The sequence below is a fragment of the Amblyomma americanum genome, chromosome 2, assembly GCF_052857255.1.
Source record: "Amblyomma americanum isolate KBUSLIRL-KWMA chromosome 2, ASM5285725v1, whole genome shotgun sequence".
NCBI classification, from domain to species: domain Eukaryota; kingdom Metazoa; phylum Arthropoda; class Arachnida; order Ixodida; family Ixodidae; genus Amblyomma; species Amblyomma americanum.
In genome coordinates, this window is record NC_135498.1 from 108,656,338 (window position 1) to 108,683,746 (window position 27,409).

The window sequence follows — 27,409 nt, forward strand, 5'->3', positions numbered from 1 at the left end:
CATTAGGCCATTGTAAAATTGCAAAACACCTGCACAATTGCACAAAGTATCCTCGTTAAATTAGGATTTCGGGTAATATAGTTCTAGAAGTTTAATCTGCAATATGACCTTTATAAAACCGTTATCTTGAGTTCTTGCAGCGAAGAAGCGCTGATTAAAGTTTATGGCGATGAAGTAACGGCAAAGTAACGTGCGGTACTTTTTTTTCGGTGACGGTAATGGTAACGCCATTCCTTTTTTCTACCTAACGTAGACCGGTAACGCGTTACTTTGTTAGTGTAACTAGTAATGTATTTAGTTACTTTTTTGCGGTAACATCTAAAACACTGCTCATGTATTTTGAGTCGCTTTTGGAAGTTAAACACCCATAAAGCAAACGAAACTAAACTACCGTTTGAAGTGGACGGCGCTGCATCATCGGCGCTATGTGAAATCTGCATTTACAAACAGCTGTTTGCATCACTTTGGACGGCCTCCAAGTTCACACTGTCACCACGATTGATGAAGTAAGTGTGTGGAGCACGTACATGTATCCCCAGGTGGTCGAAATTATTCCGGAACCCTCGACTGCGGTACCTCTTTCTTCCTTTCTTCTTGCACTCCCCCCTCTACCCTTCCGTTACGGCGCTGTTCAGGTGTCCAACGATATGTGAAACAAACGCTGCGCCATTTCCTTTCCCCAAAAACCAATTATATATATATATATATATATATATATATATATATATATATATATATATATATATATATATATATATATATATATAAACATACATCGAAGTATACACTTCATTTAAGGAAAGTTTTTTATTTTACTCGACGTTTCGATCGGAGGACCGATTTTTTGCCGGACTCTTGAAAAAGATCGGTCCTCCGACCGAAACATCGGGTAAAATAAAAATGTTTCCTTAAATGAAGCATATACTTCACTTCGATGTATATTATTTTAAGCAGTCAAGTACCTCATGTTTTCGCAACTATATATATATATATATTGTGAGCACAGTGCATGACCGTCGTCTTCATCTGTGAATACTCATCATCATCTCGCATCTTCGCCTTTTGAGGAGTGGCCGCCATATTTGCCAGCGGGAATAAAGAGCTCACTTGGTCCACAGTCTCACAAGTGGTGGAGGCTGCTCTAGATCCCGCGACCTCTCCGTCGCCACACTGCAGCTCCGTTCCGGTCGTCACCTGGTCGTTCCGGTCGTCACCTCGGAAGATGGAAACCGTCTGCCAACAACGCCGTGACGCTTCCCCAGGCCTTGCCGGTACCTCCGCAGGTGTGCTACCCCTACCTGCTTATTCCTCCGCCCGCCACCCTGACTCCAACGCCCCCGCTGCTCCTTAGTCACCTGGACACCCGACATTGACCGTCACGACCCTTCAGCGCGAGCCTCCTACATTTGCGGGTCTCCGTGGTGATGACGTCGAGGACTGGCTCGATCAGTACAATCAGGTCAGTGCCTACAATCATTGGAACTCTGCCATGAAGCTTCTCCACGTGCCATTCTATTTAACCGCCGCGACTAAGACTTGGTTCGTCAACCATAAAGATACCATCCCGGACTGGACCCACTTTACTTCGCAGCTTCGACAAATTTTCGGCACTGTTGGTGCCAGCCCGGCCATCTACAAACAAAAGTTAGATGCGCGTGCCCAGCTGCCCGGCGAATCTTACACGTCTTACATTGAAGATGTCTTGAGCCTGTGTCGACGTGTCAACAGTGCCATGTCCGAATACGATCGGGTCCGTCAGATTTTTAAAGGCATCGGCTCCTTTGCTTTTACCACGCTGGCTGGTCAAAACCCTACCTCAGTCAACGATATCCGCACCACATGTCACCGTCTTGACGACCTCCAATCCCACCGCTTGCAAGACGCCTGGGACCCCCGCCTTTCAACTGATGTGGACTTGCGCTCTCTCATCCGCTCCATCATCCGCGAGGAGCTGCACGGCTCCACTTTACCGCCGCTGGATTCCCATCAGCACCGGCCTCCGACCTCGCCATTGCGTGATCTAATCAAGGACGAGCTCGCTTCCGTCACTCGTCCCGCGGCGTCCGAACCATCTGTGCCTCTTTGTGCACCCACGTATGCCCAGGTCGCTGCGTCTCCTGCTCCTCCCGTCTATGCCTCACATTCGCCGCCCGTACAGCCGACTGTCGCGTCCTTATCCCAGCCGCCCGCAATGTACCCAGCGGTTTGGCGGCCGCCTTCGCCTCGCCCTTTCTGCTACTACTGCGGAATTCGTGGATATGTTGCCCGCGTTTGTCGTCGGCGTCAGCGCGACGAGCGTAACCAGTTGGGTCCCGTTCGCAACGACGAAACCTACTCCTCGTGTGGTCACCGCCCTACCTTTGCCTTCAATACTCCTCATCACGACGACACATACTCATCGTTTCCTTATCGGCCAACGTTTCACCCCAACGGTCCTCCCCGCTTCTTCTCTCCATCGACCTCTCCCGACCGCTCGCCGATTGTCCGCTCGTCGCGCCGCCGCTCCCCGTCACCGTTCCGGCGCTCTTCTTCGCCTCTACGTCCAGCCTCTCAGGCACCTGGTCGCAATACAGAAAACTAATATGTGCAGTTTCCGGAGGTAAAGCTGCACCACTCGCCCACCCTTCAATTCCTCCTACGCTGCCGTCGAACTTGTTAGCTGTTAATGTTGAAGGCAGCATTGTAGACGCATTGATTGACACCGGCGCCGCTGTTTCCATCATCAGTTCTGCTTTGTGTTGCCATCTTCGTAAAGTGCGCACTCCTTACTGCGGTCCTTCTCTCCGTGCTGTTAATGAAGAATCCATGCACCTTTCCGGTCTGTGTACAGCCCGCGTCCTTATCAACGGCATCCTGCACCACATCGAGTTCGCTGTACTTCCATCCTGTACTCACCCTCTCATCCTCGGCTGGGATTTCCTCCACTCCGCGCAAGCTGTCATTACATGTTGCCCTCCTACTCTGGAAGTTGCTGACTCCGACCCTTCTGACGCTCCTGCATTTCCATCTCATCACTTGATCAACACCGCGGACCATGTGCTTTATCCCGGCTCCGAAGATGTCATCTCAGTTGTCTCTGCTTACGGACATGCTGGGGACGTTTTCGCCACAGCCGTGCCCCGTCTTCTCTCCAGGGGCATTCTCCTCGTCGCATCCCTTCTTCGCTTCGTCAATAGGACTGCCCTTCTGACTGCGCTCAATACTACGTCGGAGCCCATTCTTCTGCGCGCTGGTACTAAAGTGGCTTCTGTGTCTACCATTCAACCTGTCACCGTTCTTTCCTCGCCACCATCCAGCTTCGCCATTTCGTCCCATCCTTCTTCTCCGGCAGCTATTTCCGCTACTATCAGCGACGATCTCACGCCTGCTCAAAACGCAGAATTGCTTGCCCTCTTGAACAAACATGCCACTTCTTTCGATACCCAGTCGAAAATTTTGGGCCAAACATCGGCGGCTACGCATCGCCTCCACACTGACGGTTAGCGCATCATTCGCCGCCGCCCGCATCGTGTGTCTTCTAGTGAACGAAGAATTATTCAAGATAATGTGACCGACATTCTCAAACGCCGCATCATACGACCTTCTTCAAGTCCTTGGTCCTCACCGGTCGTGCTGGTACAAAAGAAGGGCAATTCCGTAGGCTTTTGTGTCGACTATCGCGCCCTCAATAAGATCACGGTCGAAACGTTGATAAATAAAAGTAACTTTGAAGAAGTGCCCACTTCTCTTAAATCTTTATTCTGCGGAGCCAACGCAACCTACGTTCGTAACATATATATATATATATATATATATATATATATATATATATATATATATATATATATATATATATATATATATATATATATATATATATATATATATATATATATATATATATATATATATATATATATATTATACGAACGTAGGTTGCGTTGGCTCCGCAGAATAAAGGTTTAAGAGAAGTGGCACTTCTACAAAGACACTTTTATTTATCAACGTTTCGACCGCGGTGCGGTCTTCTTCAGGACTGTAGTGGTCTCGCGTCAGATGGACGTTACTATACTAGTTTTCGCGCGTTTTTTTTTTCCTTTATTTCTATTTTTTTGCTTCCTCCCCCAATATTGTCCCTGTCTGCTCCCCGCACCCCCGTCTTTATTTTTATTTTTATTTTCAATTTTTTGAACTGTTGTTGCTATTTGCGTGTTACACTCCTTTCTCCCTCCTCTTGAGCTCACAAACTTAAAACGTCCATCTGACGCGAGACCACTACAGTCCTGAAGACCGCACCGCGGTCGAAACGTTGATAAATAAAAGTGTCTTTGTAGAAGTGCCCACTTCTCTTAAATCTCTCTATCTCTCTCTCTCTCTCTCTCTATATGTATATATATATATATATATATATATATATATATATATATATATATATATATATATTTATAGCACTTGTACATGCAGTATTCAATCCATGCATATAAGAAAGATTCCACGCGTATGAGGTGAAAAATTTTTTGGAACTGCTACTCACAAGTACACGTAGAAGAGGCCCCCTTTCCTGTTCACCTTAGACATACTTAACTTTTTCTTTTCCTTGCATTATGACCATAAGTGTAGTTCTGTATATAAATATTTATCTAAAATTTTTGTTCTTTTCCTTTTTCCAGTATTAGCACTCGTCATACTACGGTCGATAACCACGGATCGTACCTTTTTGTTTGTTTAACCGTAAAAGGCTGTTTTCAGTCTTCCTTATATGGGGGGCAACTCAAGGTCAAACCGAGATATTGTTCCGCAGTCGCTGAAGAGCCGCAGTAACGCACATGCCAAGAGAAATCGGTACACACGAAAATAAATTATAAAACAGGGCACTCGTACGGAATGCCGCAGAGGTTAAACGGTCGGTGGCGAAGGTTATCCCGCAGTCAGGATATGAGCAGGCACACGTGGGGTCAACATAAAGCAAGCATTCAGCGGAGAGCGGGCTCTGCCGAACTCGGGAAACGTGAACAACAGGGTCGTCCTTGCTGAGGCGCAGCGCAGGGCAAAGCACCTACAGGAGCACGCCTCTGGAGTTACTAACGAGCAGCTATAAACGGTACAGGACACTGAAAAAGAGAAAAATTATACAGCCGCGAGCATCATTACAGATCGCCGGCACACCTGCGCGCCCTATCGATATGCGTCACAGTCGAGGCTTCAATGTTGCGCGGCTGTAGAGCAGGACAGCCGTTGCAGACTGGCACTTCCACATGGAGCCCTGTACAGGACAGAGATCAGACTTAGCCTAATGACTAGACGCAGATAACGATAGAGCTCATGTAATGTTGTAAGGACGAGTTAGGAATGTCTTGTAAGGCTAAGAGCCACATAGTAGGGAAGAGGGCGCAAGGAGAAATGCAGAAAACTGGTGGAAATTAATCTTGAGAGAAGCTGTCAATGCAGAGCGCTTAGAACATGAAGAGAAGGAGTTGACTAAAAGAAGGACCTTACATAGAAAAGTGGGCTGAACTGTACGCGGAAAAACGCGAGAGTATTCTGCCGTACTTCGTATGTACTTCTGTTACCTGCCTTACGCCCTAATTTAAGTTTGAATTCTAAGAGACTACGCCCTTCAGGGGATTTATTTACTCGACAAAGCATCGGCCCATTAGCGAAGAGATATTTTCGCCCTTTACTAAAACTTTGTGTCCTTACTGACTGTGTTCCGGTGGAAGAATTCCATTCCATTGCCTGCCGGTTTTTTTTTTCGTCGCTTCCTGTCGCCCTGCCGCTATCACTAGCAGCAACTCTCGGTGGCCATGACTCAGTTATTGATCCTTGTATTAAGCACACGTGTATGCTTACTGAAGCTTGTGGAACTGTGAAGGCAACGTCGTAATCAACACGTGTGTTCGAAAAGCTAATGCCATGAACTGCGCATATACCTTACTTTTTTCCTGTGGCTTGTTTTGAACCAAAATGTAAACAGTATTTAACCTGTGTGTGGTTGTGGCTTGCCGGAGATAACCACCGTGAAAGCAAACAAAACCATCACTGTTATCATCCGGAGCCAGTAGCAGCGCAAAGTATAGCTAAACAGCGTGTAGTTTTAATCAATACAATACATTTACAGTAAACAACTTGATACCTCTAACCAAAATTTTTAATTTAAACGCCCCGATCCTTCACAGCCGGCTCTACTCCTTCTTCGGGGGGGGGGGGGGGGGGGGCAGGGCGCCGTTGGATTGCGTTTTTAAGCCCATGATTAGTTATCAACATTACCAGACAGGAAATTCTGTCGAAATGTTTAGTTTCCAGAAGCTTATATTGCAATCGGCAACTAATCTTTGCTGAAGCAAGTCTTATGGATAGCGCATCTGTCAGCACGAGGTTTTTCCTGCGGTAGGTTTATTACGCTTTGGTTAGTCAAAACATGCATTGTCACCACTAACAACATACTACCGATATTGCGACCAGTTAAGGTCACTGTCTTCTGCTAAAAACAAATACGCAAACAGTCATGTACACATCATGGTGTCGAATTGAATGATCGACCTGATCGAATAATCGAAATTCTGTCTACACAAAGTGATCTCGCAAGAAAGGTACCCAAGGAGCAGTTCTCTACTCGCTCTGATGCTGTGCTTAGCTGTGGTCTCGCAATTTCGCAGCATCAAAACATAATTCTATTGGTCCAAGCGACAGTTCTGTGTTCAAAGATAACGTTCATTCGTCTTGTTTTAGTTCGGAGAGAGATTGGATTATCGAAAGATGGCCGTTTGTAACTTTTATCTCCGCCTTTGCCGAGGAGACTCAATGCTTTCTGGGCCTCTCCGAAGATACCGGGCTTGTTTTCAACAATTCCGCACCGCCGGTGCTGTAGCTATTCCAGTTATCTGAATGTCGGGAAGAGGGGGGCACACAAAGCTCGTTGATTTTTTTCTGTCGCTAAGAAAGTTGAGCATGAGTTCTGTAACGTTTAATGATTTTTTCGTGGCAACGCTGAAATAATTTATTCTAGATTTTCACTCCTTTTTTTTCTGACTGGATATGTTCAATATTTCAGTGACGTTTTATGGGATCGGAGTGTAGAAGAGCCTTATGTAAGGTTACTGGACGGTATCTATAAGGACTGCACAGCTACCATAGTCCTCTATAAAGTCAGCAATAAAATTCCAATTATAATGGTGTCAGGCAGGGAGCTAAAATATCCCTAATGCTATACACCGCCTGTTTAGAGGAGGTGTATTCCGAGGCCTGGATTTGGAGCATTTGAGGATAAGAGTTAAAGGAGAGCACGTAAGCAATCTGCTATTCGCTGATAACATTGCCTTGCTTAGTCACTGAGAAAATAAGCTGGTAAGCATTATAAATGAGTTAGGCAGAGAAGAATGATCAGTCTTAAAATTAACATGCAGAAAATCAATGTAACGTTCAATAGTCTCTAAGAGAACAGCAGTTCACAATTCGGACCGAGGTGCTGGAAGGGGTACAGGAATACGTCTACTTAGGGCAGTTAGTGACAGCTGATCCGTATCATGAGAGGAAACTACCCAGAAGAATAAGAATTTGATGGAGCGCACATGGGAGGTTCTCTCAGATCATGAGCGGCAGTTTACCAATATTCCTCAAAATAAAAGTATACAACAGTTGTATCTTACCGGTACTCACCTACAGGGCAGAAACGTGGTTCAGCATAAGTTCAGCATAACTCAAAAGGTTCAGCATAAGTTAATGACAGCGCAGCGAACCATGGAAAGAAAGATATGTGCAACGTTGTGAGACCGGAAGCGGGTAGACCGGGTGAGAGAACAAACGCTTGTAAATGACGTCCTTTCCGAAATCTACAGAAAATAAGTGGACTTGGGCGAGGTATATAATGTGAAGGAAAAATAATCGCTAGTCCTTAAGGGTAACGGCTTGGATTCCAGCAGAAGGCAACCGTAGCAGGGGCGGTAGAAAGTAGATGGGTGGATAAGATTAAGAAGTTCGCTGGAATATGGTGGCCGCAGCTGGCTAAGGACAGGGTTAAAGGAAGAGACGTGGGAGAGTCCGTTACCCTACAGTGGGCGTAGTCAGACTGATGGTGAAGCTGTTGACGTGATTTGCGAGGGTGTGAAATTGTGACAAAGAAGTTTTGTCTTTTGTAAGTAACATATTTGTTCTGTCTTTTATTTATATTGTCACGAAGTGGTGACTGCACTCCGGAGAGCAGAAAAGCTGGGAAAATGGTGCCTAACCAAAACTCTTTCTTTGGACTCTCCTGCGCCCACAATGGACTGAATTACTCGGCGGCGGCGTATCAACAAGCGTGCTCGGCGGTCGTCGAACAGAATGCCCGCCGCTGTCGGCCGGCCTCAATTTAAAGGTGATAGCGAACTTTCGAGATAAAGCATGAAAAGTTACTAGAACATTCCGGAAAAACGTAAAATGAGCTATGGCTGGTTGCGATCAATCGAGATAAATCTAGTGGCGTCTTGAGTCGCAAACAAAGCGATGAAGTGGCGTGGCGGGAGATTTGAAAAAGGAACAAGCACTGCAAATATACGCGGAATTACTCCCCTCACAAAGAAGCATCGACCCGATGCATTAAAACAAATAAGGCGACCAGCAACAGACAAAAAGGATCGTGCGAAAAAAAACTCAGAGTGTGGAAATGCAGCGTCTTTTGGCGCGCATAATAGAGCTTCAGACGGACGGCATGGACAACTACTGGGCGTACGCGCCGTCGCTGGGATGCAGTCACTGCGTCCGGGATGACTTCATAATATAGTTCACCTTGCCGACGAAGAACCTTGTAAGGGTCGAAATAGCGGCGCAAAAGCTTTTCACTCAATCCCTGGCGGCAAATGGGCGTCCAAACCCAGACTTGGTCTCCTGGCTTGTATTCCGCGTTGCGTCTTTGTCGGTTGTAGCGTCTGGCGTCGGTCCGCTGCTGGTCTTTGAGCCGTAATCGGGCAAGCTTTCGAGCTTCTTTTCCGCGTTGAAGGCAGGCGGTGACGTCGGCGTTCTCTTCTTCGGTAACGTTGGGCAGCAGGCATCCAGCGTGGTCGTTGCGTTCCTGCCATGGACGAGCCTAAAAGGCTTCATCTGGGTGGTCTCCTGCACTGCGGTGTTGTAGGCGAAGACGACGTAAGGCAGGATGGCGTCCCAGGTAATGTGTTCGGCATCGACATACATGGCGAGCATATCGGCGATGGTTTTGTTCAGGCGCTTGGTCAGCCCGTTGGTCAGCGGATGGTATGCTGTTGTCCTCCGGTGGCTGGTTTGGCTATAACGCAGGTTGGCTTGCGTTAGTTCTGCCGTGAATGCTGTTCCTCTTTCCGTGATGAGCACATCGGGGGTGCCGTGTCACATAAGAATGCACTACACGAAAAATTTGGTGATTTCTGCTGCTGTTCCGTTCGGTAGGGCTTTTGGCTCAGCGTAGCGGGTCAGGTAGTTTGTCGCTATGATGATACACTTATTTTCAGACGTTGAATTTGTGAAAGGACCAAGCAAGTCCATGCCGATCTGCTGAATGTGCTTGAGGGGTGTTCAATTGGGTTCAGAAATCCTGCTGGCCGGGTGGGAGGGGTCTTTTGTCGAAGACAATCTCTTCAGGGTTTCACATAAAGTGCGACATCGCCAGACAGTCGGGGCCAGTAATACTTGTCTTGAATGCGGCGGAGGGCGCGAGTAAACCTGAGATGTCCAGCTATTGGCTCGTCATGTGAAGCCTGTATAACTGCTTCCCGGAGACAAGCAGGTGCAACAAGGAGGTAGGCTATTTTGCTCGCTGCGAAGTTCTTCTTCATGAGGACATCTTTCTGTACCCAGAAGGAAGAAAGTCCTAGCTTGAATGTGGCGAAAGCGATTTTGCCTTCCAAGTACTCGATGAGGCATTTTAGGTCGTGGTGCGAGCGATGCTGCAAGGTAAAAGAGCTTGAGCTAATGGGTACCAGGAAGGCGTCCTCATCGTCGTACTGCGGCGGCTCATCCACAGGGGCTCGTGAGAGGCGATCGGCGTCATTGCGTCAGGACTTGTAAACGACGGTGACGTCAAACTCTTGGAGGCGTAGACTCCATCGAGCGAGGCGGCCAGAGGGGTCCTTCTCATTGGCAAGCCAACACACCGAGTGGTGTTCGCTGACTACCTAGAACGGTTGTCTGTACAGGTAGGGGCGGAATTTCGAAGTAGCCCAGAAGATGCCAAGGCACTCCTTCTCAGTCGTCGAATAGTTAGCCTCGGCCTTGGAAAGGGAACGGCTAGCGTATGCGATGACTTTCTCCAGCCCGTCGCTTCTTTGAACGAGGACGGCGCCTAGACCCAGACTGCTTGCGTCGGTATGAACTTCAGTATCCGCGGTTTCATCAAAATGTGCGAGAATCGGTGGGAACTGTAACGACGCTGAAGTGCTTTGAAGGCTTCTGCTGGCGGGGCTTCCCATTTAAATGGCACGTCTACCTTTGCAAGTTTTGTCAGGGGCTCGGCGAAATCGTCGGTAATATGCGCACAATCCGAGGAATCTGCGCATTGCTTTCTTATCTGCCGGCGGTGGCAACTGTTCCATAGCAGCCGTTTTCTGCGGGTCTGGGCGTACTCCTTCCTTGCTAAAGACGTGACCTAGAAACAGCAGCTCTTCATAAGCAAAGTGGCACTTCTCTGCTTTCAAGGTTAGGCCAGACGACTTGATGGCGTCCAGTACTGTTCGAAGTCTTTTGAGGTGCTCTTCGAAGATCGAGGCGAAGACAACGACGTCATCTAAATTTGCCACTTCAGGCCTGCCAGTACTGTATCATTTATGCGCTGAAACGTCGCTGTTGCCGAGCAGAGACCAAATGGCATCCCCTTGAACTCGAAGAGCCCACCCAGAGTGATGAATGCCAACTTCTCGTGATCTCTTTAATCGACCTCAATTTGCCAGTAGCCGCTCTTGAGGTCAGTCGATGAGAAATACTTGGTGTTGCAGAGCCGGTCCAGTGTGTCGTTAATGCGGGTGAGGGGTTAGGAGTCTTTCATTGCTATGTTGCTCAGGCGACGGTAATCAACGCAGAATCGAAGTGTGCCGTCTTTCTTTCTCACTAGAACAACCGGTGCTGCCCAAGGGCTGCTTGATGGCTGGATGACGTCGTCGTGAAGCATTTCTTCCACTTTTTCCCGGATGGCTAGATGTTCTCGCGGCGACAAACAGTAGGGGCTTTGACGGAGAGGTCGGGCGTGCTGGCCGGTTTTAATGCGATCCTTGGCAATCAGCGTTGGTGGGACCTTCGGCGATGACGGAAAACACTCGCTGTAGATCGCAGCAGATTGCGGATCTGGTCTTCTCTGTTCCGGGGCAGGGGCAGGGCTGGGTGGATGTCGAAAGTGATCGAGTTCTCTTGGTCAGGGGAATCTTCTGCGGAGGGGTCGAAGACGGCGAAGGAGTCTCGTGCGTCGGATATTCCGTCGAATAAAGCAATCGTCGTTGCTCTGTTAATGTGCCGGTATTCTTCACTGAAGTTAGTCAGCAGTACTTACGCCTGGCCACTGCAGAAATGTGCGATTCCTCTTCCGATGCTGATTCCTCGGTCTAGAAGCAACTGCGTGTTCCTCTCGATGATTGCTTTAGCGTTAATGGCTTTCGTGACGCCTACGGTCACGATAACACTTGAACGAGGTAGGACGCTCACTTCCTCCAGGACACTCAGGGCAACGTCAGCTTTCCAGAGTTTCCATCGAAGGGATGGCCTCGTCCGTTGAAAGCGTGATCAGCTTGGATCGCAGGTCGATGATCGCCTGATGCTCATTAAGGAAATCTATGCCCAAGATTACTTCGCGGGAGCAATGCGGTAGCAAAACAAAGGACGCAGGATAGCTAGTCTTTTGACAATCATTCGCGCTGCGCATGGCCCAGATGGCGTAATGAGGTGGCCTCCTGTGGTGCGAATTTGTGAGCCGTCCCAAGCTGTCATGACCTTACTCAGCTACGCAATGAATCTTCCATTCATCACCGAGTAATCGGCTCTTGTGTCGACTAGAGCGGTAACTTTCCGGCCGTCGATAGTCACTTCTAAGTCGGATGTCCTGGCTCTTGTATTACAATTCGGTATCGGCGTCGGCTCACGGCATCGTCGCGTATGCGAATCGCGGGTGGGACGTGTCGTCGAAGCTTTTCATGTGGCGGCTTCGTTTTGAATGAAGATCGTGTCGTGGTCTGGGATGTCCTTTTGTGCGGCGTTGGTGCAGCGAGTGTAGCTACTTCTTGCGGAGTAGCGGGCGGAGCGTCTTCATGGGGCGTTATCGGTGGAGGATCTTCGGTGTTTCGGTCGTGAGCAACCTCTCCTCCAGAGGTTGCTGTCTTTAGTTTCCCCTACAGGGGCTGGGAGACCTTCCTCGTACTGCGGCTGCGTAGCTGTGGCGTGGTGACGCAAATCGCGAGATTGACGGCGATGGTGAGAGCGTAAGGCGGTTCGGTGTGTGCTGCCCTTGAAGCAGGTACTTGTCGATTTCCTGCGGACGTTGGCCGAAGAGTGGTCGTGGGGCGTCAACGATAAGTCCTCGAAGGCCGATACGTTCGTACGGGCAGTGACGAAGGATATGACCGGCCTCACCGCAATGGAAGCACAACGGCCGGTTCTCGGAAGTCCTCCAGGCGTCGCATTTCCTGGGGGCTTAAACGTCGCTCATAGGCTGGGCAGGCGGGGGCAGGGAGGTTCGGGAACAGGTGGTTCATGTCGGAGAGGATGTAGGGGCTGTCGTTGGGGCTGAGGAGTGCGTCGGGCTACAGCAACGGCGTAGGTCATGGCCTGGGGTTCTGTGGCCGTCGGGGTGTCAGGTGCCTGTTGCAATTCTTCCCGTACCACGTCCATGAGAGTCGCTGCTTGCGGCTGTGTGGAGGATGGCAGTAATCGGCCTAGCTCTTGGCGGAGGATTTCGCGCATCACTTCCCGAAAGTTTTCGCTGGTGGTGGTCGTCGTGTCCGGACACATTGCACAGACAGAGGAAAGGCGGTTGTACTGCCGCGCCCGGAAGTCGAGGGTCATTTCGATCGTGCAGGCTACTTGCATGAATTCGTCGACGGTTTTTGGCGGCTGGTGGACGAGGCTGTTTCTTTGCGAGTTGTTCCTTTGCACTGCGCATTAAAAACTGAACTTTTATTTTCCTCGGTCATACTGGGGTCGCCGCGGCGAAAGAGACGCTTCATTTCTTTCACGTATCCGCGGACGGGCTCATTCGGAAGCTGGATCCTGGACTCGGGGAGTCGTTCTGCTCTTTCTTTACTCACGACACAGGTGAATACCTTCAAAAGTTACTTCTTGAATAGTTCCCATGTCGTTAAGGAAGGCTCGTGGTTTTCATACCACGTGCGTGCTGAGCCCTCCAGTGCGAAAAAGACGTGCCGGAGTTTCGCCGCAACATCCCAATTGTTGAATGATGCCACGCGCTCATCTTGGTCCAACCATTCTTCGGGGTTTTCGCCTAGGAATCCATTGAAAGTTGGTGGCACCCGCGGCTGCTGTAGGATAATCGGGGTCGACATCTTTGGCGTGGTTGCGGTGCTCGTAGCAGCGTCTTTTCGCTGTCTGGAGTGGTCCGGCAGGGTCCCGAACTCAGGCTCCTCTCCCTGGAGACGTCGGCTGGCTCGCTGAGGTGCTGGCTCGTCCACAGTTGCGAAGCGCAGAGGGCTGGCGTCACGACTTGAAGGGGGCGTCCAGAACATGGAAGGCTACCCCGCACCTCAACCAGCTGTCACGAAGCGGTGACTGCAGTCCGGGGAGTAAAACGACAGAGAAAATGGCGCCAAAACAAAACCCATTAGGGCTGACTTGCGCTCACAATTGACTGAATCACTCGGCGGCGGCGTAGCAATAAGCGTGCTCGGCGGTCGTCGATCAGAATGCCCGCCGCTGTCGGCCGTGCTCAATTTAAAGCTGATAGCAAACTTTTGAGATAAACCATTCAAAGTTACTAGAACATTCCGGAACAGCGTAGAATCAGCTCTGCCAAGCTGCGATCAATCGAGATAAATCCTGTCGCGTCTTGCGTCGCAAACAAAGCGATAAAATGGCGTGGCGGTAGATTTGAAAAAAGAAAAAAAAAACACTGCAAAGATTCGCGGCATCAAAATTAAAAAGAAAATTCTATTTGCTCACTATGATGTCCTGCAATAAAAAAAAGTTAATGGCTGAAAAAGCTTTTTTCAGACCACCCTGAAATTGCCTGGTTCCCCTTTTTAAACACAGATTTAGGAGGGCAATCTGATAGCGGTGCATTCTATAGTCGGATACAACTTAAGTCTGCGGTGAAGCTCCGCCCACATTTAGGACCACCTGAAAGATTTCCTCCACGACAAAAAAATAGACCAATGTTAAAACTTTTTCTTGTTTCCTAAAGAAAAAGCTAATCACAAGAAAAAAATTTAAGAGCTAGAATTTTGATACATGGCTTGTTTAATACAGTCAGACGTTAAAAAGTTGATTTCGTTTACTATTACGATGGGCCAGCGAAGTAATAGAGTATGCCGCGGACCGTGTCCCAGTGTTAGCAACTGCTGTTTTTTAAGTTGCATCCTATAGATTTAGTGCGCCAGGTTTGAAAAGTTTGAAAAGTATTTATTTGAAGTGTGTTTCATACACTTCAGGAAGGAGGCCAAAAGGCGTGGTGCCTGACGAGGGCCTTCCTCCCTGGGGGTAAGCAAACTGCACTCGGCACATACACACACAAAATAAACAAATACAATAAATGTAGCGGTCGCCATTACACTTACTGGCATGTTAAAAGAAAAACAAAGGAAAAACTGTACAACAATGTTAAGGTATCTTCGAAGTTGTTAAGATGCGTGCTGTTGGGTTACAGGGAATTATAAAAAGGAAAAAATATATATATACAATCATGTTGACTGTTATCAATTTATAATATGTCACAGGATGTACCGGTTAGTCATGAAGTCAACAGTGCAATCACTTTTCTCTTGTATATTTTTTGAGTTCTGCATTGATGGAGGAGGTCATGGAAATTTCTGTTTTCATTCAAAAAGGTAGTCATCTGATATCTAATCGTTTGGAATCCGTAATTTGTTCTTGATTTTGGTGCTCTTATTGTCATGTGTCGAAGGGGATATGGGTTATGCGGTAGTTCTGGTGTTGCACAAAAATTAGTTTCAAGATGAAATCTGTTATATGTTTCAAGTGCTAGCCGAAGAGTTTTTAATTGAAAAATTGTCAGTAACCCCAAGCTGTTCCACCACGAGTTAGTGCTATCCAAGTAGCCTAGATTAGCAATTGCTCGTATGGCCTTTTTCTGTAGTAAAAACAAAGCATTTAAATTAGTCTGTGTTGAGTCTCCCCATATCAGTAAACAATAGTGAAGATGTGAACGAATTAAACTGAAATAAAGTTGCTTTTTGAGCCATACTGGCAATAGAAGTCTAAATTTATTTAGAAGGCCCACTGATCGCGAAATTTTTTTTCTTACTTGATTAATATGGTCAGTCCACAACAGGTGTTCATTAAATATAACTCCAAGGAATTTTATTGACTGTACTCGTTGTAAAATATTCGAATTGTATAATATGATTGGCTCATTACCTATGACTTTATTTTTAGCTCTGAATATTACATACTTCGTCTTCGTGATGTTTAGTTCTAACCTGTTGGCCCTCAACCATAATGTAAGGTTTTCTAGCCAGAGATTAGCTCTACATTCTATTGCTTGTAAACTCGCGTCATGAAAGAAAATATTTGTGTCATCAGCGTATAAAACTGTTTCGGAGGAAGGAAGAATATTAACAATGTCATTTATGTGAACTAGGAATAGAATAGGACCCAGTATTGAGCCCTGTGGCACACCAGTGCGTATAAGGCCGTGGCTTGAAGGTATGTCGTTAATCATTGTGAATTGTACTCTGGATGATAAGTAGCTCTGAATAAGATTAAGTGCGGAACCTCGTATCCCATAGAATTGTAATTTGCGCAGTAAAATTTTGTGACAGACCGAGTCGAAGGCTTTTCTAAAGTCTAAGAATAGTCCAAGTGTAAAAATTCTGTTTTCTATATTGTTAATTATTTTATCCTTTATGTGAAGTAAAGCTTTTTCCGTAGATTTCCCTTTCTGAAAGCCATATTGTTCTTTCGCAATAGCTCCGATCTTAATGAAGTACGAAGTAAGGCGGGTATTGATGACTTGTTCAGCAATTTTTGAGAAGACCGGTAAAACGGATATTGGGCGATAATTGTTAGGATCATTATAGCTTCCTGTCCTATGTACCACACAAACTCTTGCTATCTTTAATTTATCTGGAAACCTGCCTTCTTTGAGCATTTGGTTGCATATATGGGACAACAAAGGTGCGATAATATCAGATACGGCTTTTACTACCTCACCCTTGATGTTATCAGCTCCAACGGAGCAGTTATTTTTTAGACGTATTATATACGAAGAGATTTCGGCTGTAGTTGTTGGGGAAAGAAATATCGAAGGCTTTGGTATGCCTTTAAGATATGACATTGGATCAGTGCATGTTGTTTGCGCAGTCTGATTGTCACCAACCGTCAGGAAGTGTTCGTTAAACATGTCTGATAAGGGACGACCTCTGAGTGGAACGCCATCTACCACAATCTCTACTGGAGTTGGCTCGGTTCGTTTTGAAAGTAAGTTCATGAAGGCGACGAAACCCAAAGCACACTGGCAGTAAAACACGCGGGATGTTCGGCTACGGCAAATAATCTTTATTTCCTGCTCCGATTTATTGGTTTTCTTACCTCTCATTTTTTCAATGAAAAGTGTAATAAAGCGGGTGCAACGAATGTGTGTTCAATCGGCCGCGAAGACATAATTTTTAAGCGTCACACGTCACCTTTGCCTGTCGAAACGTGCCTTCGTGCTTATGGGACCTTTGTGCCACGGACAGTGCACTACCGTCTTTATCAGCAGTCAGAGAGTTTTGATCATTGGCTTGCGCTTTGTCGGGATGCTGTGTTTTTTGGGCACGTTCTTCAACGGATTCTCAAAGAGGGCATTGTGATCAGGGTTATAGTTTTCTAGCTTTACCTGCAATGGAAGGTTGAAAGCTTCCATGTGATATTTATGTACTCATGTAACTATTTAGCCTGTGGAAGAGCAGCATGATAAATCGCCGCGCAGAGCCGCCACGTCCATTGATGTCTTCGTTGAGAAGCAGTGTGCGTTGCTGCGGGGTTTATGTTTGGTCAAGGCCGACCTTATGTCTGGCTGCTTTCATTTGTTGCATATGTATGTCTCCCAGGATTTTTACGTGGGGACAGAGAGATAGCAAGATACTGGTTTGATTTTGTATGAGGGCTTCCCGGGATGCGGCCTTGTTAAGTTAGGCTAAATGCCTCCTTCCAGTATTGTACCCCTATACAATAAATAAAAGAACTGCGGCGATTGCGCAGTGATCTAATTCAGTAGCCAGCGAAGCTCACAAGTTCGCGCCGCCGCTGGTTTGAAACCCATTCGCGCCCATAAATTACTTTATTTTAGTTACTTATTTCCTACGTCGCACTGTCCACCTGTCACTGACGCCCCCTGCACGCTTACTCCATGTTTGCGATGTCGATATTGCCGGAGCCTTCCAGTTCTTCTGGTGGTGATGGGTTTTGAAATTCGTAATCGGTTCTTTGATCTCACGTGAACTTGATGGCGTCACAACTCTCTCCACCAATTGCTGAATTTTGTGACAGGTTTAGCTTCGATGACAGATTAAAGCTATTCGATTAAAACCATGAACTTGAGTCTCGTTGCTGATACTTATTCTCAGGTCTTGAATACGAGCTGAGTTGAATCAAACTTAATATTCCCACTGAATCTCATTGAGCACTTAGAATAGCTTGTACAAATATTTAAAAAATTTTCAAGCTGGTTTGTTTTAAAGGATGTTAAGTACAAGATCGCAGCGGGAAATGACGCGTTTTTAGTAAGCCTTTTGCTCACGTCAAGGCAGAGTACAACATGACCCAGCTGTATCTAGCAGCAGTTTACGCAAGAGCCAGCAGCACGTATCACGCATGACGTTTACTCAGCCCTAGGTAACGCCGCGGCAAAAAGAAACAAGTCAAGTGCACTTGATTGCACCTGCAGCCGTGGTACTTGTCGAACGTCGCGTTGTTTTCTGTATATAACGTATGTTAAAGTCAAACAAAATAATACGAATGCCCCATATTTTCTGGCGATCTCTAACGGTGAAAGTGAGAACCACTCAGCGCATTCCTGGAAACTAGAACGGCTACAACTGCTGCTTTGAGTGTAGACAGGGCGACCTGTTTTCCGCGGCCTGAGCCTCGACCCTTAATTCGCACAGAGAGAATTCAGTGGGAACACGTGCAGCACCATACTGCGGTCACCAGTGCTTCGGTATTTGCACCATAGGCGCCATAAAAAGGCATCGCGCGCATTTTCGGCCAGAAAAATGAGTACCATTTTTTTTATACACAGCATATTATTCTGATCAGTCGTTTGCAGAGGGCTGCGTTCGGGCGGCCACGTTTGTTTTTACAGGCAGACGTCTACGAGTGCTTTTTGTTCATCTCTTGTATAGCTTCAACCGAGCCTCCTAGCCGAAATTTTTGCCTAAGTGAAACAAATCTTTCGATAAATATAACAACGAAGAAGGAAAAGAGCGGCAAAGTAATAATTGTCAACAAGCCGAATAATGCCGCTTTTTGATGCCTGCACATAGCTAGCTAGTGACCACTCAGATTTCCTGCGTCTGACTATGGACGTTTTTTAACTCCTCTTGTTTATTAGCCACAAGCTCAGTTCCTCTCAGTGACATCACAGATGCATGCGAAAGACACGTTCCTGGGGAGATTGTGCACCATCTAAAGCTGCCTGAATTTGGAATTGCCTTTCCGGCTGGATAAACTTTTTGCTTTGTCTAGTTCATATCAGTTAAACTTGAAGATCAACCAGCATCTACTCAATCTAGTTCACGTGGTGCCGCTTATGGTACAGTGCTAAACTGAACGAACTGTACGATCTTCCACCTTGCACTCAATGGGCTTGTCGGCTTGCTGCCACGCTCGCATAATCTTTCACTGTATGCGGACTATATTTCTATCTAGGCAGCACATCTGATAAGGTAAGTATCGGCTGCAACGATCATTTTGTTTTAACTTTGGCGGCAATCTTCGCAGGCTTCCTTTAAGCAGTGTTCTGCCTCTGATTCCTGGAGTGCCTAGTTTCCCTCGGGCTCGGCAGATTATCAGTCCATGGGGGAGCAAGCGCTCTTCTTCACTGGGCTTAGTGCTGGACTTGAATACTGTTCTTCTGCCTCCTCCCCTTCCTGCCGCTTTGACAAGCCATGTCGGATTACATAACACGAGCAAATTATTGCGTTTCCTTAGGAAGAAAGGCCATTTCATTACCGTAGCCGAAATCTTTCGGCGATCATCTATATACTCCCGTGTAAAAAAAGAGACGAGCGTCTTTGTCAACTCTCTTTTCTTTTGCGGTGGAAAGTCATATGTTGCATCCTTACGATCCTTTCTGAATGTCCATGCCATGAGGGCATAGCACGTTGTACAATACATTCTACCTGAACTTGCGGCCATTGGCAATTCATAAAATTGAAAGCACATTCCCTCTTGATGTTTCTGGGCCTACCAAAATAGGCCACTGCCAGTTCTAGAAATTATTAATATTGCACGCGACACTTCTGCTCCTGCGTTCACGGCGGCTACACCATGTGATCATATATTCGACAACTAACTTGACTCCTCTCTCACAATTTTGGAAGAATTGGTGCCGCTAGGGCAATAAAAACATAAAACTTATTTTATGCAGCTTTTTCAGTGTTTTCGCGTCACTATTCACATAACCTTCATGTTGGCAGCTTCTTTTGTAAAGCCTTCCTCAATCTACGATGCACTGTTTCGCTTTCAATGGCAAAAAAGAGCATGTTTCCAGCTGTAATAAAGGTTTCATTCAAATGTCTTGTTGCCATGCAGAGACAAGAATTTAAATGATATGCGGAGACAAGAGTGCTTGTCTACAAATAGGTAAAAATAACATTTAGCCGATGAGCTCATCCCGACTTGCAATTTCGTGACAAGGCACAAACGTCTCGGAGGCCAATATCATTTTATGCGGAACTCGTGGCTGTCTACGTTATGTCTATTAGTTCTAAGATCAGTGGTGGCCTGACACATGGTCAATAATTATAGATGACTGAGCAGTCCGCCAAGACATATAACGTGCAATGCGCAGTTGATCCCGTGAATAGGCCTCTGGAAATCCCACGAAAGCTTCTTAACGCCATCTTCAAAGGACAGTATCCGAGATACAAAGAGATTTTGGTTTCACTAGGGCCACATGGGAAGTGACGTTGTCGGCGAGGCAGGCAGATGTACTGAGAGTGGTGGTAATTAGGTGTCCATCCCGTTTTCGCGAACAGATGAAGCTTTTAAGCTTCGCACTCTTGCACGCGAGCTAGCATTTGCCACGTGGGAGTTCGGTTATTTCTTAATTCTCTTCTGAAATCCCTACATACTGACCCGGAGATCCGTATTTCGCACTGCGCGCTGCGACGTCCAGTAAACTTTCGTTCTAAAGCTTTGGCCTTGCTCTTACGAACCATTATGCATTCCCTATTAGCATTACCGGATACCCTCTATGTGGCGCCTGTGGCTTTGACTAGATGACCAAGCATGCAGTTTTTTGAAGCCCAACACTTAATAAGAAAAAATAAACCCTGTGCTTCGCATCCACAGCCAGTCCTCAAATCTGAAATAGCGTCAACTTGCAAGGCTATTTAAGGCAACTTTGAGAACCTTTCTTTGGGTTGTCGTGGCCCCTTGATAGATATGAGTACTTCTAAATGTAAGCATAGACCCTTTCTATTGGAGAATTCTTATTCTATGCGACTTTACTTTCCCTGGAGATTGCCTAATGATATTCTTAATATAAGTGCTTCGAACGCACATACTTCCAATCTCCCATCCGATGTCCTTATCGACAATATTTTATCATCAGCTAGCGCTGCTTTCAGTTCTGCCCGTTCGCCTTGATGTTCTTCCTGCCAGCACGCTATTCTTGGGTATTACGTAGTATATGCTTGCTTGCTCATATTCTTACTGACAGCATCTATCGCATAACGACAGGAGACAAAATTGGTAGGGTTTTATCGCACTTAAATCGAGTGGACGCGCGAAAGCATGTGTTTAGCTTGCATGGCTCATGGTTTTGCTGTTGGCCGCACTGCTCTTTGACGTACTTTCCTTGTGTTTGCTACACTCTGGCCGGCCCATTTTTTTTTCCACTAAGTGTGGCCACCCAACCAACACTCCACTTCCTGCCGCCGCATAGTTGTGTCCCGTGCGAACTCTGCTGTAGAAATTCGCTTCGTGTGCGTAGGAAAATTGAAAATTGGTTTTAGAGGAGGGGAAATGGCGCAGTGTTTGCCTCACATCTCGGCTGACACCTGAACCGCGCCGTAGAGGAGGGGATGAAGAAGGGACTGAGATAGCAAAGGAAGAAAGAGGTATTTTATAAGAAGTTGTCGTTGTTTCCGTAGTGGAGGGCCTCGGAATAGTTTCGACCACGTGGAGGTCTTTAACGTGCACTGACATCGTCCTGCTCATGGGTGCCTTTGCGTTTCGCCTCCATCGAAACGCTGCCACCACTGTCGGGTTCGAACCCGGGTACTCCCGTTCAGTAGTCGAGCGCCCTTACCACTGAGCCACCGCGGCGAGGTCGTTTGTGTTGGCATTTACACATTTTGTCGTCTCTCATCAGAAGAGACGACACAATGTGTAGTCATGTGTGTTGGCAATTACACATTGCGTCGTCTCTTCTGATGAGGTGCGCTCGAGGTGCAACTTGGTGCCGTTGGAAAAATATCTAAGACCATCAGCTGCAACAGACGTCCAACATGCTTTGTCTTCAATCAGGCAGCTTTTAATCCACAGGGTTGCTTAAAACTCCCGAGGCCATAGTTTCTGCATTTTCATAAGTAGTCGTGGAAACTTTTGGCGGCTTTAAAAATATCTACGTGCTCAGGAGTTGGGATGAGACTCCTCCTCAAGTATAAGTGATTCTGAGCTCCGGAGATTTCGTATATACCTCACTGGAAAGCTCAAAAACAAACCATATAGACTGGAAACTTCTAATCAAACCGGTACATTACTATACGCATTCTCCTCAGCACCCCATTGTACAATTCCGGAGAAAAAAAGCACCGACGTGAGATATACTACTCGAAATGTGACTTGATCGTCGACCATGTGGTAGCCTCATGGAGCGCTTATTGTGCAGCATCGATGTGCGCTTAACCAAGGCGCCAGGAAAAAGACCCCCTTCGCTCTGTAGGTGGTTGCGCATTTTCCTTTGTTAGGTAGGACACGTGAATGACAGCACAAAGTCTCATGGCCATATATGCACATGGAGGGAAATGATCTCTCCAGAAAACTACAAGCCCTGAACAAGTGTGCCTTTGGCACCTGCAAGTCTGCCGGATACAGAGCGCTGAAACAGCGCAGCATTTTGGCTTTGGCTCATACGGATTTTACGTGCCTATTTCGACAAGGCGGAAAGCCTGATATAGCAATAAAAGTAGGATTACTGCTGCAACGACCCAACGTACCTGAGCGTGCTAGACGGGCAAATGACCCACATAAACAATGTGCTCACGGGTGTGCTGCAGCTGTTTCATTGGCTTGACAACGGATATCTCACAGCTTGGACCGAGGAAAAGTTTTGTAGCATTTGTACTCCTCCTAACCAGGGAAGGTGAAAGGAGAACCCGAATAAAATGTGACGCCGCAAAACGACGTCTTGATCGACGCCCCATCATCAAGGTACGTCTAGGCAGAAGAAATGACGGAACGCTAGATGGGGCATATCGCAGAAAATAATCGGTATTCCGAAGGCTGACGATCATTGATATGCGAGATACGAAAATATTTCTCAACCAGCTGTAAAGTTCATAAGCGAGCAGCGCCTGCTGCTGGTAAATGGTAAATATGTTAAACGGCCTGCGAACACCTCGTGGTGTTTGCGAAAACTGCTTTGGCTTGAATAGCTTTTCAGGTAAGGAGGCGCATGGCCACAAAAGCTGATATGCTGCTACAATATATGTAGCGAATGAATGCTCATGAATATATTGTAGAAAACAAGTAAGATGTATAATTTATAAATTTGCCTTATGTCGACGACGATATCGATGCGTTTTATCTGGGAGTGTAGAAAAATTCTGGTTTTTGAATGCAAACTGGAGACGAATACCTACTTTTGAAAACCGAATAATGAAGCGCTGATGCTTATTCAGAATGCAATTTTCATTTTGACATCATGGCTACGTTTAAGCTGTTGAAGGATTAACAAGTAAACGTTAGCGCTAAAGGATTGTTTGCAATCATTAGAATCGCCCACTGAAGGACAACGCTTGTTTAGTAGAACAATGCGACAACCATTTCATAATCGCAAAAGGTCCATGTGCAACGTACAGAATATATTCCACGTTAGAGGGCTATGATGAAGCTCACGGTAACAAGGAGTCATAACTTATTCTTTGCAAAACCCGCATTATATATCACACGTTCTCAAGTCAAACTGTTGAGTTGATCGTTTCAAGAACAATATATGAGGTAAAAATACCATGGCAATGAAAGGGGCCTTGAGCTTCCATAGTGCTTTGAACTGTTAGTGGCGCCAGCCTAGCCTTGCCAGCGAACAGTAAGACTAATGGTTTTAAATAAACTCTACGATATTACAACTGATTCCAAAATGACCTTTCGTTTCAAAAACAAGGTGTATAATATAAGATTCACAGTTCCTCTTACTGGTCTAGTTGGTGCAACATTGCGTAACAAAAGTAAAAACAGCACTAATTTTTACACAAACCACAGAGAAAGACCAGACAGGAGGGGCGCCCGTCCTGTATGCGTAGCTCTCGTTTAAAAGAGCTACACGCGAACGGCAAGTATACTCAGGAGGCATGATAACAGTACGAGCGTTGATAAGTTCCTTTTAAAATTGCAGGACATTTATGATCATCTCAGCTGCCGGTACGCGTTTAATGCATTGGTTGCTCCTCGAATATTTTCTTTTGTGCACTTCAACGTTTGACCTGTGATAATTCATTGTGTGCATGCTTCTCTGTTAAGGCACAATTTATCCAAAAGACAACAGAATTGAAACTGCGTGACGTGCCTGTAATTTTGCAGTGTACATTTTATATCATACGCCGCACGGCTAGCGGAGCTGCCGGTGTCTCTCTTGGGACGCTTTTCGGTGGAAGAAATTTCAATTAAATATACCGCCAGGTAGGCGTGCAAGGCCTCCAACGGAAGATCGACGACACCTTCTCCACACTTTATTGCTTTTATTTAACTCCGCAGTTTATGACGGTGGAGATTGCATTGACACCCATTAAATCTCATTTTGATCACCATTCTATGTGCCTAGGAACAGAAATCCTGAACACTGTTCTTTAATATATGCCTGCAGTATATGCCAATGTTGTATTCAAACAAGTGCGCGAGTAGCTGAGTAGTCCAAAATTTTTATCTAGCTATAGGTACAGCCCATCTGTTATACCGTTTATTTTTTTAAATGCCAGCGCGTTTTCAGGTTTTGCTTTCATGGCGTGCGTGTGGAGCAGCTACATTCCGGCGGCCTGTGTTTGGTGCACATAAATACAGCAGCAGACAGGAAGCTCGCAGGCAGCTGTTTTGTAACCAAGGCAGCCTTCAAAGCAAACATTCAGTACTCACTGTTCCGCCATGAGTTTTCTTTGGCCCTCCGTACAGTTCGCCTTCCTGCTGCATGCAACCCATATACACAGCGTTGTGAAGACACTCAACGTGTGTGGCGCCGGGCTTCTGAGTTTTTCAACCTGTAGATTTGAAGGGGACAGAGCAAATCTTTGAAAGACCAAACAACTGCAACAAAGGCGCGCGCAAAAAAAGTGATTAGTGTAGGTTATACTTTACAATGTGCTCTGACCATATCTACATAATACTTCTGTTATTTTTTCACCTTGCTTCGGTTTTCATCTTGTTTTACTACATCGCGCAGAATGCGTTGTCTACATAATTAGCATTTGCTTATCTACAGCACTCTTCTTGTGAATGAAGCGCATTTAGCGACAAGGCAAAACAAGTCAAGCATAGAGTAGTACCGTATAGAAAGCAACCTACTTACCGATGACCGTATTCCGAGGCAGACCAGCGGCAGCAGTACCTCGTGTCAGCTCCCGTACTGAGTCTTTTTGTCCGCGGACGACACGGCAACTGCCACTGGCATGCTCAGCAATATCCTGTAGAGAGTGCGCCTACTCCTAACCAAACGCAGGTTTCGTATGCAACGTTCCCGGGACGTTGTGGAGGGTTTCCTTCCAACGTGAGCGCCCGACTACGAAGCAGTGTGAAGCATCCACTCATGCCACTTGCAAATCAACATCTGGCAAACGCAGCGCGATTCGAGTTATGTATTTTTGGGAAGCTTCTTTCTTTTGTTTTTTGTTGGCTTCCAATACCTGTACGCCGTGCAGGTGCTGCCTCTCTTGTTTAGCCGGAACTGACGAAGTTTTCCGGCTGAAAAACGCGATGCAGCGATGAAACTACTTTGTACCCGCACGGGATGCGCTGCAGCTGTTCTTCCTATCGAAGCAATGGTATGGTACTCCGGGAAGCAAAACATGATAAATCGAGACGCCGCGAGCTCGCGGTGAAATCGCGAGCGGAGAGCCTCAGGGACGACTTTGCAGGGCTCAGCGCTCGAAGTGAAGAAGGTCGAAATGCGCACTTGTTGGTCGCAACAACAAACCATTTTTGTAATTATGCGAATATCGCCAAGTTCACAATGCACAATGCACAAGTTCACAATGCAAGGCGAGGGGAGACTAAAATTCTACTGGACGCTCTCGCAGTCGTATGTGGTTTCTGTTATAATCGCTCGAATAAACAAAGCAACAAAATCGTGACGCCGTATTGTTTGCTTTCTGTCCCTGTAGTGCGGCATATACCGTACCGCACAAGCTCGAAATCTCTGTAAATCGATGCGACCTCTCTACTCACCTTTTTAAACGCATTATTCTCAAAGGATTGCGTAAATCCGTGTTTACGTGCCTTTGGTAAGAAGCACCTAAATACGATACTCTGGATCTGAATGCACTCAATAAAATATGAATATTTCATATCATTTAGGCGGCATTCTTCGGTTTTTCTTGGTCGACCTCCGTCTGGTGTTCTCAAACAGTTATATATATCCACCCAAGTCGATCACTCGAGCACTTCTTTAGTGCGGTGGCAAATGAGCGTTGCGTTACATAGCTGAAAGACGAAGACAGGAGAAATATGGCCGGTGTTTAAGCATGGTCCCACGAAATTCAAAATAATGTGCTAGTATTTTGGTTTTCTCTTGGGTTCCGGTGTACGGATCAATAGTTCACGGGTGTAAGTTGTTTGGATGGCGATTATGGGTTGATGCCCATATATGTGAAATGGTTGTCTCTAGCGTTCGTAGATCATTGGTGGTCCTCATACAACTTCCGGAGCAGTGTTGCAGCGATTAAAGGATTAAGCGATGCGCCATCACTGCCCCACTGGCATCAGTGGGGCTTGTAAGACCCAAGTTCTTTTCGACTTACCTCTCAGGAACAATCAATTACTGAACTGCCACCTACCACGGTGGGCACGTTGTCATGGCGTCACAAGGTGTCATGGCCCAGCTGGCCTATGCGCCTCCTAGAGGGCCACCTACAGCAGGCTGCCCACAAACCGGTGGGCAGGGGCACTTCACAGAGAAGGGTTAAGTGACGGAAGGGAATGCCTAGTTTTAACTCATAAATTAACTTTGAAACCGCTTGACCTTTTCAGCAAAACAGCAGGGTGCAATCGGGGTTCTACTGGAGCCATGTGTGGTAAACATCATTGCTCAATGTTAATTGTGTAAGGAAATATGCAAGGTCAATAACTGAAGTCACCACGGTTAGTTGCGAAAACTACGGCTGGAAAACAGACCAGTATTTTTCAATCATTTACTGCGTTATATCTTTACGAATGTCGAACGCACGAGATCATCAAAGTATTTTTTATCTTACTTTTGGTAAAGAGAGTTTTATCAACGTCAACAACAACAATGACTGTGTACCGTAACACTACCACCCACCCCCTTTCGCCCCGAGGGAGAAGGCTTAGTCTCGGGGCGGTCTAGACGGGTGGGTTCGAGTGGTAGGGTTTAAGACGGGCGACGTGCACAAGCCGTGTGGAGGGGGCCACGGAAGGAAAGTGGGGGTGCAGTGGCGTGAGTTCATAGGTCACATCGCTCAGTTGCCTCAAGACGCGGTAAGGACCGACGTAACGAGGCAGGAGCTTCTCACACAGTCCCACACGGCGAGCAGGGAACCAGAGGAGTAGCAGGGAGCCGGGAGGGTAATGAAAATCATGATGATGAAGGCCGTAACGACGTTTTTGAGCGGTCTAAGAAGCGTGGAGACGATCCCTAGCGATTTGGCGGGCGGCG

At 46.6% G+C, this 27,409-nt stretch overlaps 1 protein-coding gene across 1 annotated transcript in view; it reads right to left on the reverse strand.

Annotated features, from left to right (window-relative positions):
• LOC144118950 (monocarboxylate transporter 12-like) overlaps nucleotides 1-25,343 on the reverse strand; it is a 41,826-nt gene extending 16,483 nt beyond the window's left edge. Inside the window, exons 1-2 of the mRNA XM_077651709.1 lie at nucleotides 25,088-25,343; nucleotides 24,658-24,779 (exon numbers count right to left, since the gene is read on the reverse strand). Of these exons, the coding sequence (XP_077507835.1) occupies nucleotides 24,658-24,720 (63 nt within the window). The 5' untranslated portion in view covers nucleotides 24,721-24,779; nucleotides 25,088-25,343. The remainder of the gene's footprint in view (nucleotides 1-24,657; nucleotides 24,780-25,087) is intronic.
• Between the last annotated feature and the right edge of the window lie 2,066 nt (nucleotides 25,344-27,409).